Here is a 12,495-nt window from a genome sequence, read left to right on the forward strand (position 1 = left end):
TAGGTAATGATAAATTTTGTAGACAATTTTTTTTCTTAATTTTTCTTATAATTCTATGAAACCATTCATAATAAGAGAAGATTTACTACTATATATAGTCAATCAAAACGTAAAAGATTATATACATCAATACTTGAACTAAATTATTGATTAAGAAAGATTTTGGTGGTAGAACAACATTTCCGATTTTGGTGGAAGAAAAAAACGTCTCAGTATTTCATTTACGAAAAAAACGTGAGGAACATTTATCAGTTACTTAATCTGTTGAGAATAAAAGGAAAAGTTTTTGAATTTTCTCCAATACATACATAGGACCCATGCCTATATAACTGAATTTATCTTTGTATATTACACAGATGAGTTATAAAAGTTCCAATAATTACAAGGACCCAGCAGAATAATTAAAAACACACAGAAAAAATCCAAATTTAAGAAATTAGAAAACAAATGGTATCACAAGTCTCACGCGTGTAAAACTGCATGAGCCACACGTGGGCCAAGCTAACCGGTTACCTGCTGCGTCTTAAACAGTAACACACAGAACAAACGACCGCTACGAACATAAGTGACAACTCATCTCCAGGTAACCGGTACAAATGGGAACCACAGAAAATCCACGTGGCATAAATCTATAAGCTACCGTCAAGTGAAACCGGTCCCCTGATTGGTTAACGTAATCATTTTCTCAATTCTGGACCCTACTGTAGTACTATGTATCGCGTGACTCTCTCATAGTGGCATATTTGTAATTTTAATTATCTAATAAATTACGTAATTATCACATCTCTTAATTAATTATCTCTTAGTTAATAAAATAATAAGATAAGATTTCGTCATACCAAATAGATTTCAATACATCCAAATAAATCTTAACTTGAGTAAGAGATAGATTCGAAGTTGGAAAAAGACGAAATTACCCTTGAAGAGTGAGCTTTTTTTTTTGGCTGCCGCAGAATTTAACCGTTACTTTGTTTCCCTTTCATGCAAAAGCCCTATGACCCATAGCTTGCGTGGCACACTGCTTAAAGACGAAAATAGTTTAACCATAACTGAAATTTTGACAAATATTTTATTCTAGTCAATTACATACATTAAATCACATCAGAGAAAATGTAACTACTATTTTATTCTTGTACTTCTAAAATAAATAATGGAAGAAATAACATTTTTAGTGACGGTTATTTTAGTTTCTAGCTAGTAGTACCAATAAACAAAATTAAGTAATACTGAGCACTTTGTTGTTTTGTGTTAACTCACAAAATTTGATTTCGTCAAATACACAATAATAGTCCACAATACATCATTTCCCCCCCTATTTTCTTAAAATATCCTTGTTCTATTGCATTACTTATGATAAGATGTATTTAATAAGAAGCTTTCATCACCAACAAATGAAAAAAAAAAAACTAAATGATGAAGCATTCTGTATTACTCCTTAAACTATCAATTTCTAGCATCTAATTCGTACTCATTAGGTGTTGAATTACTCTACAATCAAAGTTAATTATATAGTATATATATACATAGCATATATTTCCATGCTACATTATCAGACTATATATACTACACATACGTTTGTTGTTGACAAATAAAAACAAAAATCACATGCGTTTTTCACACCATAGAAGGATAAAAAATTATCAATTTTAGAAGAAATACTACTTTCCATGAATTAATTGTTAAAAAAAACAATGATGTACTAATTCTCAAAAAAAATAAAAAAATTCGTACGCGTGTAGTTAAAAAAGCCTTCATACCTTATATGCTTTGGTGATTAATACACATTTGCATACATATAGTTATAAATACCTTATTTTCTAAATTAGACACTTCAATCATTAATTAAAATTTTCTCAGTTTTAAAGCTAATTTTGGTGTGTCCAACCACTCTTTTGTCATTATTTCTCCACATGGAATTTTTTTATAGAAATTCTATCGATCGCTATAATATTTCCATTTTCTCTAAAAATTTAGAAACTTATGAACTTTAATCACTTAACCATATCTATTATATATATGGCCCCATTCACTCACCAACCAGGGGCAAATACGTCATTCCACCTTCTCCTTCTTTCCCATTTAAGATCCTCCCTCTTCACTTGAATCATCGCCGTGAAAAAAAAAACTTTCTCTCTTTCTCTCTCTCTCTCTCTCAGTGAAAAGCTATGAACAAACTCATCTCCCGTATGATCCTTCTCCTCACCACTCTCCGCCTCTCTTTATCCCTCTCCTCGCCGTCGTACCCAACGGTCCACGACGTTCTCCGATCAGAAGGTCTCCCGGCGGGACTTTTACCTCAAGAGGTTGATTCTTATATTCTTCACAACGACGGTCGTCTCGAGGTTTTCCTCGCGGCGCCGTGTTACGCTAAATTCGAGACGAACGTGCACTTTGAAGCCGTCGTAAGAGGGAATCTGAGCTATGGGAGCCTCGTCGGAGTAGAAGGGCTATCGCAAAAAGAGCTCTTCTTGTGGCTTCAGGTGAAAGATATCGTCGTCGAGAATCCAAATTCCGGCGTCATTGTGTTTGATATCGGCGTTGCTTTTAAACAGCTTTCGCTTTCTCTCTTTGAAGACCCTCCCAAGTGTAAACCTGACGGTAATTTTTTGGATTAACACAAAACAATTTTTTTGGTTTAATTAATTAGTTTTTAAACTGTTTTTTGGTTTGTTATGATAAGAATAGTTGTTTGGATTTTCTTAAATTTTATTTCCATGATGACTAAATATACGATTCTATCATCTTAATTTTCGGTTTTCTCATTTTACCTTTGCCATGGGTTAAACTAATTAGTCGGCTTTTAAATTAATTTAGTTATGTGAAATATACATTTTTGTGTTAATAAATACTGTTTTTTATCCCAATAAATTTCAAATATTTAAGTTTTTCATTACGAAGTTCTAGATTGAATGTTTGTTGCAAAAATAAACATTTTCAAAAAAGAAAAAAATTAGTGACTATGACTAATAGCAATGTGACCATATCAGTTTTCGCTCTATTATTCGTTTAGATTCATTTGTTTTTTTTTTCAGATCGAACCGTAGAATTTAATTACAAAATTAGTTCGTTTTTCAAAAAAGAATATTGTTATTGTGGCTTGTGGGGAATAGAAGTGGTACAGTGAAGTCATGGGCTTTGGGTTTGTGTTTTTTCTTTCTCGTTTATGTTTCGACGACTTTGAAAACTCTTTTGGATTTTATTGTCTGATATCTTTGCCGGTTTCAATACGAGTCTTGTCTCTGTAACTGCTGACATAACATTTCCTTTCCTTCTTTTACTTTCTTGTTTTTTACTTGAATAAGTAGTACATTCGATCAGTAACTTTTACCAAATTTTATCATTTGTTTTAACTTTACCTAATAGTATGAATATTATGTACGAGTACAATTCTCTTTTCCTAGTTCGAATAACCCACTTCAAGAAATGGTAACAATACAATCATTCACAGAAGTTACATTTTTCTAAGAACAGTTTTTCATTCTAACTTTTTTGGATGGTACATTTAAAGATTTATTATTGGATTTATGTATCAGGTGTTTTGAAGAAAAAGATGAGAAGAGATAGAGGATTTGAAGCTCAGAAGTAGAGAGAAAGACCTAAGGCCATATTGTCCATTTGAAAATTCCTAAATTGTAAACTAATCAGAAAGATTAGTATGCTAATTATATGAGTAGAATAGAATTTTGTTTGAGAGTTCTTGTAAAGATGAGACTCCCCATGTTCTATTCTATGTTTTGTGTTTTAGAATTTTAAATTTGATATCCATTGTCTTTGACTAAATTGATGATGTTTATCTTTTTGTGATGGTTACAAAGTTGCTCCAAAACTTAAAACTAATTTATTTTTGATCGACGAAACTCGGTCAAAAATACTATGATTTGTGAAAAATTCATGTATAAGATTGTACATATACTAGGGCTAGGGCCACCAGTTTTTGAAAAGTTAGGTCTCAATGAAACTGAAGTAAATCTTTCTAAAATACTCATTTTATTTTTTTCTGTTTGTGAGTTGCGAACCTAGTATAATGAAGATTCGGGGTAATACACTACACTAACGTAGAACCAACATTTGCAGCAAACAAAGATAATAATTGCTTAACAAAACTAAACTAAATATGTCTGAAAAGATTGGTCGGCTTCAATTCTTCTCACTCAAGTCGTCGGTAGCTTTGAATACTCTTAACCAATCCTTCTCTCACGCAGAAAAGAGAACAAACATGTTTCTCGGCTACAGATTATCATCTATTGTGACTGAACCATCAAACAGTTCGTGTTCTTGATTATGCGACACCACAGTCTTAATTATTTTCAGAACTTGAACCAATTTCTCATGAAACCTCAAACTTAGATTGCGACATAAACCAGAATGAAAAATAGTATAGCAATAAGAATACGACATTTTTCGATATTTCAACATTTCAAACAAAATGAAGTGTGCAGGATTTCAATCAAATTTTTTGCATCCTACAGGCTACACACTCTATTTTTTTTTTTTTTCGAGTTAGAACAAAAAAATCTCATTTTTCTTCGCTGTTTGTTTTTCTCCACAATATACAACCATTCTCATTCTCTTTTTCAAAAATGCAACATTTGTTTTTCAAACTTTTTGAAACTCCCATCAAAGCCCCCTCAAATCTTGAGTAGAAAATGTGCCTATAAATGAAGAAAACGGATCCTGACAAAAGGTAGAACCATAAACATTGTGCACTAGATGTAGAAATTGGTGAAATAAAAACAAAACAACAAAAACTGAAACCATATCGACTCAAAACTTGATGGACAAAATAGTCCTCCCAACTTTGAAGATGAGAAAGATTTGTCCATCTTTGTCCTTGTGTAGCGATTTTTACGGGGCCTAAAAATGTAATAGAACTTACTTCAGCGAGACTTGTAGGTGTGGATTGCTTTACCAACGTCACATGTCAAGGTGATCACCAAATTACAGCTTTCTGCATTATTGACTCATCGAAATCTCTTCTTAGGTAAGATGTTTCATATATAGCTTGTCATTCCTTCATTTAAATATATACTTTCATTATTATTTTTTGGTATGTTTTGATTTTGAATACATTCTATCATGTTTATTTTGGGCACATCCCCTGAACTTGTCCCCTTTGAATATTTTCCAAGTTCAATTATGCTCTTTATGGTTAATTTTATGATCAAGACTTCATCAATGAATCGAAACGTTTGCACACAAAAATTGATAGATTAAAACGTATATTTTTGGATAAAATGGGATGATCCTATTTTACCATTCAACTAATTCCCTAAAATGAATGTAGGTAGCATACTCACCATGTTTTTAATTTTAATGGATCTAAAATATTAGACCGCTCGCTAAATACATATAATTAGAAACTTTCAGGATTACATTAATCCCTAATCGACATCTACACTTTTTGTTTCTAGAGAGAAATCGACATAAGGAGCAAAATCAAAATGAAGACAATATGTAAACATCATCGAAGAATATACCACCCAAAAAATCTCTAATTATCTTTATAAAAATCAGTTTCTGAATTCAAGGAAAATAACACTAAACCGTAACCGAAATTTTACGTGATTGTAAAGAAAACCAATAAGTGACCCTTGAAATTTCATTTATTATATATTGACTTATTTCAAAATATTTCTATTAAATCCTTGCCAAAAATTGATAAACCGAATCTAGTCGAACAAACAGATTCGTTGATAAGATATAGTACTTTTTTTTTTGTAGGGGTTGATAAGATAAGATATACTTTGACATAGTAAACCTTGATTATATGAAGATGATTTGCCTAATTACGATAATTAATTAATATTAAACGTCGGTCATTTACTGCTGACGTCATCATTTTACCTTAGTGGATAAGGTATTATTCTCTTTCTTCAAAACTCAAATCAAAGAATCGCAACTATACATTTCTCCAAAATCTCCGAGTTCTACAATTGTGTGATCAATCAATCTTCTCCGATTTCAAGCTTCTCGATCAAAAGAATCATCATGGGAGGAGGAAGAGCTATGGCGACGGCGGCGAAGGTTGCTGGAATCGGAGTTGGTAAAGGAGGATTCAAGGGATTTGGATTTCCTCCGGCGACTGAGCAGTTTCGTGTTAAAACCGCGGCGGCTGCGGCGTCGTCTAAACCGGTTTCGGCTTCGATTACATCGGCGGTTCATCCTTCTGTTGAAGAAGATGGGATGATTATGCAGAGACCGGTTTGGGATGATTGGGAATTTGCTGAAGAAGAACCGATTCCTAGGGTTGTTTTTAGCAAACCTCCTAGTCTTGAAGAAGCTAAAGAAGCTACTGAAGATCTTAAAGAAGCAATTAATTTGTAAGATTTTATCCTAATTTGTGTTCTTGAGAGAATTTGAGGATTTGTGTTTGAATTTGATGAATTAGGGTTCGGTATGAGAGAAATGATCTTACTTTGAAACACTTATAAGTTTGTGATTATGTGTGTGTTGATGGATTAGGGTGTATATGTCATCTCCAAAGTCGTCTGCTGCTATGGAAGGATCAAATGATGGTGGCTCTGTTTCCAAAATGCTCTCTGGTTTTCAATCTTCTGAGAACAGAGCTGTTGAATCAGCTGTTCCACAAGTTGCTCTTCAAGCATTTGCTTTTCTAAGTGAGAACACTGCTGCGCAGGTATGTCGGTTTGCTCTCTCTTTGCTTGGTTAAAATGGTCTCTGCTCTTGTTTGGTATATGTCTCATATTTGCTTTAGTGCTATTCTCTTTCACATGTTTGAGAGTCTAGTTGTTTATCTTTACAGACTGTTGTTGCTTCCATTGCGAGTGACCCAAAAGTATGGGATGCTGTTATGGAGAATAAGGATCTCATGAAATTTCTTCAGACCAACAAAACCGGTAGATAAAACTTTGCTATTAACTTAGTGAATCATTTGGTGTACATGTGTTGATGATGAAGCAAGTTAATAGAAACTTTGTCAATATTTCAGCTGTTTCCTCTCAAGTTGAATCTGACAATGACGACCAATCTGAACGTTCGAGCACGACTGAGTGTGAAGTCGTGGAAACTAAGCCAATGGAACTCTTAGAGATTCTGCAGGACATGAAGCTAAAAGCTGTTCGGTTGATGGAAAATGTATCTTCCTACTTTGGTGACTTGTTTGGGTTAGGATCAGTTACAGAAGATGGAAAAGACAAGAAGCAGACGTTGTTCAATGACCCTCGTTCTCTGTTTGGATTAGCTGTGGTTGTTATCTTCATGGTAGTTTTAAAACGTGCTTAAGATCTCTTGTTCCTGAATTCGCCGATATAGCGGAAAAACAACTACGTACTCTGTGTTATCGTTTAAACTCTGTTTCATTCCTTTGCTTTGTTATCGTTTAAACTCTGTTTTTTGTTTGATTGGAATGATTTGGAACCGTCATTGGATCTTTTCATAATTTATAAATAAAAAGATCCTTTGGATGTTTTATCGTTTATTTTGTTTGGATCCTTTCATGTTATAGATGTTAGTCATCAAGAGATCAACATTGCAGATATGTTTTCTTTTCCCTTCTCGCTCGCAGATGCCTATGGCAAAACACATAGTTGGCTTGTAATCATGAGATAGTTAAACCTAGTGTGGGACTTTCCACGTAATAAAGAGTTTGTTTGGCATTAAAAGTAGAAAATAGAAAAGGGAAGCTAATGATATCTCTCAAAAAGATCACAAATCAATTGGAGATTGAAGACTTGGTGGGCAAGGCCATTGCTCTGTATTAATTTAGGTGGAGAAAATGTGAACATATCAGGGTTTTATATCTTCTCATTCAGAACATCCTTATTCATGTCTTTACTTCTCAGCCGCCTCTCGAGGCTTCGACTTGGGAAACCTGCGTCCGTGAGATCCTCTGTTCTGATTCTCTCTAATGGCTTCTCATCATCCTCGCTGCAAACTCCTCCGTGTTCCATCATCTGCGCCAATCCTTGTGGAGCGGGTCTCGGAAAACTCGTGATTTTGAATGCTAATGAGAGTGATTACACTGATTTGGAAAAGAAGGTGCCGATGGAGTTGGTAGATAGTGATCCAATGGTGACGATAGGGGCATCTCATGGCTGGGTAGCTACTTTGAAGGAGGACGGAATATTGCGTCTCCAAGACGATCTAAACCCTTATGCATCAGATACAAACCCTAAACGCATCTCTCTGCCTCCTCTTGTAACTCTGCCTCGTTGCCAAACTCAAATCGTTACCAATGTGTCAATGTCCTTACCTTCTCCTGAGGATGAGGACTGTGTTGTGGCTGTCAAGTTCTTGGGGCCTCAACTCAGCTTTTGCAGACCGGCTAAAAGCAACTCCGAGTGGACCAACATCAAGATCGCAAACCCTAGCTTCTTCTCCTCACGTGTCATGTTTTCTAAGAAAGATGAGATGTTTCGTATTCCTGGGTCTGGAGGCCACCTCATCGGATCATGGGATCTCCGCACAGAGGATCACAATCCCAAGATTCAGAGGCTGCGATTCCGAAACCTTCCCGAGCTGCCTAGGGCCAAGCGGGAGCTTCTAGATTCGTGCTACAGGAGTGAACATTTGGTGGAGTCTCAATCCACTGGTGAACTTTTCTTGGTAAAGCGGTACAAGAAGGCCACCACCAGAGATACGGTAAAAATGAAAACACAAGGTGTAATGGTGTTCAAGCTAGACGAAAAAGGAAACGCTGTGTACACTCAAGACATTGGAGATCTTTGCATTTTTCTCTCAAAGTCTGAACCTTTTTGTTCTAGCAGCTCCAGGTTCCCTAACTACGTTGATATATATGATGTCGACGAAGTAGCATTTGCCTGTCTGGAGTATGATGACCCTATCACTGGTGTAACTAGTACAAACAGGGCACCTTACCATATTCCACCTCAAAATATAGACTAGTTGTTGTTTGGGATTTAGAGTATGAGTCTAGAGTCTGTTTTTTTCTCTTAAACCTTGGAAACACCAAATCTATTTTTTTCAGTGCTCTTTGAGAAAAAATTCTTTTACCTTTGTGAAGTAACTTGTCGATGGGTTTTCTTTTTATGGTTCTTCGTAATGATTTAACGTCTCTGCTGCAGTATATATTGTTATCTGAATATAAAAAAACATATTGAGAAACATGACCACTACAGAGATCTTATTAACAACCATGATTTGCTAAAGAAGAAAATAAGCGATTTACCCCATATTTCATTTCTACCTTTTTTCAAGTTTATGGCTGACATTTTAAAAATAATAATATATTTTAGCATTATGACATTTATATTCATAAAAATTGCGTTTATGTTTCTTAATTTAAAAAAAAATTATATTCCTAATCCAAACAAATATAGAAAATATAAACATATACTATTTCATGTGTATAAAAAATATATTTTAAACTTCTTTTCCTCCACTAAAAATAAAACTAATCAAAAAATCAATATGATATTATAATGGTTGTTTTTTTGCCAAAACATTGTGTTATAAATATACACAAACAATAAAAATATAAAAAAAAACTTTCGTTATAATTTTAAGTGTAAATTTTCCATTCAATTTTAATTTAAATATATTATTTCTTTTATTTTGACATTCTCTTTTGTTATCAATTACTGTCAGTTTTGATATATAACTTATAAACACCGTTTACCCTGACACAATTATATTAATTTAATAAAAAATCAATGATATTAGGATTTGTATATTTAGAACAATTGAATTAGATAAACTAAAATAAGAGTATAACACTAAAATAATTTGTTTATATAATAAGACGTTCAAATATCTTGAATATTAATATTTTATTCCTTCCTCACTAATCAATAAACCTAATTTGTTCGGACACAAAACAGTTTTATAGTTATGTTTTGTGTGAGTCCAATAAATAATATGCAACAAATTTTCATACAAGTATATATGTAAGTATTAAAATTAGTTATGGCTTTCACATAATTAAATTAGTTATTGCTTTCACATGTTTAGAAGTAAGCAATTCGGGGAGTTATTAGAGTCCGAGTCTTGAGTCTGTCTTTTATCTTAAACCTTAGAAACATCAATTCTACGTCTGAATAAAATATTCCAGAAAGTTCCCTTCAACGTGTATGTGAGATGAATATACGCCGTCGCCGATGATAATATCGTATCGTAGTCTCATAGGTACACCAATGCCATATCTTATTGCGAGGGGGATTCATTTTGACGTGGTCATGTGAAAGGACCATGAGACCTTAAATTAGTAATGGGCTTATGGCTTTCAACATTTCATTACCTCACCTACGAGTTTGGGAGTTTCCACGTCGTAATCTTGTCTCCTTTGACCATAATATTTTACGGATACGTCTTAAGAAACAAAAATGTTAAGAGTTTATTTAGCATTAAAAGTAGAAAACCAGAAAAGGGAAGCTAATGATAGGTCGAGAGAAAAATCTCAAAAAAAAGATCGTGTGTGAACACAATTAATTAGAAGATGGAAGACTTGGTGGGCAAGGCCATTCCTCTGTATTAATTTTAGGTGGAGAAGATGTGAACATGTAAGGGTTTTGTTGCTTCTCGCTAAGAACATCCTAATTCATGTCTCTGCTTCTCAGCCGGCTCTCGAAGATTGCCCTTGGGAAACCTGCGTCCGTAAGATCTTCTCTTGTTCTTATTCTCTCTAATGGCTTCTCATCTTCCGCGCTACAAACCCATCCTTGTCGCATCATGACTGCTCGTCCTTGTGGAGAGGATCTCGGAAAACTTATGATTATGGAGAATGCTACTGATTGTAAAGTCACTCTTTTGGAAAAGAAGGTACCCATGGAGTTGGTGTATGTAGATGAAATTATAACGGTGGGATCATCTCATGGATGGGTAGCTTCTTTGAAGGACGACGGAATATTGCGTCTCCAAGACGATCTAAATCCATATGCATCGTATACAGACCCTAAACGCATCTCTCTGCCTCCTTTTGTAACTTTGCCTCGTTGCCAAACCCAAATTGTTACCAACGTGGCCATGTCCTCCTCTTGTCCTGAGGATGAGAACTGTGTTGTGGCTGTCAAATTCTTGGGTCCTCAACTCAGCTTTTGCAGACCGGCACAAAGTAACTCTGAGTGGACCAACATCAAGATCGCAAGCCCTAGCTTCTTCTCGTCCGATGTCATGTATTCCAAGAAAGATGACATGTTTCGTATTCCCGGATCTGGAGGCCACCTCATCGGATCATGGGATCCCCGCACAGAGGATCACAATCCCAAGATTCAGAGGCTGCGATTCCGAAACCTTCCCGAGCTACCTAGGGCCAAGCGGGAGCTTCTGGATTCGTGTTACAGGAGTGAACACTTGGTGGAGTCAAGAAACACCGGTGAAACTTTCTTGGTAAAGCGGTACAAAAAGGCCACGACCAGAGATACGGTAAAAATGAAAACAAAAGGTGTAATGGTGTTCAAGCTAGACGAAAAAGGGAACGCTGTTTACACTGAAGACATTGGAGATCTTTGCATTTTTCTCTCAAAGTCTAAACCTTTCTGTGCTAGCAGCTCCAGGTTCCCTAACTGCGTTGATATATGTGATGTCGACGAATTAGCAATTGCGTCTCTGACGTTTGACTCCATCAATGGTGTAACTCGTACAAACGGGGCACCTTACCATATTCCACCTCAAATTATAGTCTAGTTGTTGTTTGGGATTTAGAGTTTGAGTCTAGAGTCTGTTTTTTCTCTTAAACCTTGGAAACACCAAATCTATTATTTCAGTTTTCTCATGAAGTAACTTGTTGATGGGTTTTCTTTTTACGGTTCTTCAGAAGGCTTTAACGTCTCTGCTACAGTTTGTTGTTATCTGAATAAACGAAAAGATATTGAGTTCAAACCTGGATGCAAGTCACTATGCCCAGGAAACACGACAGAGTTCAAAATCCTTTAGTAACGTGTTTGTGTGTAATAGCTTTCCAAAGTGACTTTAATATTCTTCTTACAAATATATGCTTATTTAGTTTCATAGAGACTAAAGATCAAAAGTAACGCATTGGCTATTGATGGGGGAAAAGAGGGTATATCCACTCTCACCGTAGTCACTGTGTGAAAAGACTTTCAAACATGTCTTGCTAGTTAAGTCACATGCATATTATATTTGATGAATGAAGACGAAAACTGAATGAAGTAGAAAATTCTCACATAACAATTACAAAAGTTCACTGAACTTAATGCTCTATATATATTGGCTCTTAAAAATTGCAAATCAGCACATTTTGTTATACATTGAATAATAACTCTATTGATTCACATTTAAGTTAAACAGTAATACATAGTCTTTTACCCGTTTTTATCACATTAGTTTAATACAGGTAGAAGGAATATCTCTTCTAAAATTATAATCCACACTCACATTTGACATACATAGCATTACCATCATTACAAGACCGATTACGTACTACATTTTCAACTTGGACTAATCGTGCTTGCAATGTTATTGCAAGTCATGGAAAGTGAATGTTTGTCTCACTAAAATCGTCATGCTTAACTTAAATAGAAAACTTATGATTTTTTTATTAAATCGTCAAGACCCCAA

The 12,495-nt window shown here is 34.9% G+C and overlaps 4 protein-coding genes across 4 annotated transcripts; all 4 read left to right on the plus strand.

The window, feature by feature from the left end:
- The first annotated feature begins 2,108 nt into the window (after window positions 1–2,108).
- On the plus strand, window positions 2,109–3,851 carry AT5G54530 (serine protease, putative (Protein of unknown function, DUF538)). Its single transcript, NM_124833.4, has 2 exons — window positions 2,109–2,598; window positions 3,534–3,851. Exons 1-2 carry the CDS (start codon window positions 2,166–2,168, stop codon window positions 3,584–3,586), a joined length of 486 nt encoding a protein of 161 aa, NP_200264.2. The 5' UTR covers window positions 2,109–2,165; the 3' UTR covers window positions 3,587–3,851.
- A 1,837-nt stretch (window positions 3,852–5,688) lies between these two features.
- On the plus strand, window positions 5,689–7,495 carry AT5G54540 (Uncharacterized conserved protein (UCP012943)). The gene is made up of 4 exons (NM_124834.5): window positions 5,689–6,320; window positions 6,463–6,637; window positions 6,764–6,857; window positions 6,950–7,495. The coding sequence occupies exons 1-4, from the start codon at window positions 5,989–5,991 to the stop codon at window positions 7,240–7,242; spliced, it is 894 nt and encodes a 297-aa protein (NP_200265.1). The 5' UTR covers window positions 5,689–5,988; the 3' UTR covers window positions 7,243–7,495.
- Window positions 7,496–7,748: 253 nt separating this feature from the next.
- Window positions 7,749–8,950, plus strand: AT5G54550 (hypothetical protein (DUF295)). Its single transcript, NM_124835.3, has one exon. The coding sequence runs from the start codon at window positions 7,786–7,788 to the stop codon at window positions 8,863–8,865; it is 1,080 nt and encodes a 359-aa protein (NP_200266.1). The 5' UTR covers window positions 7,749–7,785; the 3' UTR covers window positions 8,866–8,950.
- Window positions 8,951–10,315: 1,365 nt separating this feature from the next.
- Window positions 10,316–11,898, plus strand: AT5G54560 (hypothetical protein (DUF295)). Its single transcript, NM_124836.2, has one exon. The coding sequence runs from the start codon at window positions 10,519–10,521 to the stop codon at window positions 11,599–11,601; it is 1,083 nt and encodes a 360-aa protein (NP_200267.1). The 5' UTR covers window positions 10,316–10,518; the 3' UTR covers window positions 11,602–11,898.
- The last annotated feature ends 597 nt before the right edge of the window (window positions 11,899–12,495 follow it).

This window comes from Arabidopsis thaliana, chromosome 5, assembly GCF_000001735.4.
Source record: "Arabidopsis thaliana chromosome 5, partial sequence".
NCBI classification, from domain to species: Eukaryota; Viridiplantae; Streptophyta; class Magnoliopsida; order Brassicales; family Brassicaceae; genus Arabidopsis; species Arabidopsis thaliana.

Bases quoted from the DNA above. Each gene is read 5' to 3' on its own strand.
- AT5G54530 (NM_124833.4), top strand. From the start codon at position 2,166: ATGAACAAACTCATCTCCCGTATGATCCTTCTCCTCACCACTCTCCGC. The intron at 2,599-3,533 runs GTAATTTTTTGG...TTTATGTATCAG, and splicing joins TCCCAAGTGTAAACCTGACG to GTGTTTTGAAGAAAAAGATG.
- AT5G54540 (NM_124834.5), top strand. From the start codon at position 5,989: ATGGGAGGAGGAAGAGCTATGGCGACGGCGGCGAAGGTTGCTGGAATC. The intron at 6,321-6,462 runs GTAAGATTTTAT...TTGATGGATTAG, and splicing joins CTTAAAGAAGCAATTAATTT to GGTGTATATGTCATCTCCAA. The intron at 6,858-6,949 runs GTAGATAAAACT...TCAATATTTCAG, and splicing joins TCTTCAGACCAACAAAACCG to CTGTTTCCTCTCAAGTTGAA.
- AT5G54560 (NM_124836.2), top strand. From the start codon at position 10,519: ATGTCTCTGCTTCTCAGCCGGCTCTCGAAGATTGCCCTTGGGAAACCT.
- AT5G54550 (NM_124835.3), top strand. From the start codon at position 7,786: ATGTCTTTACTTCTCAGCCGCCTCTCGAGGCTTCGACTTGGGAAACCT.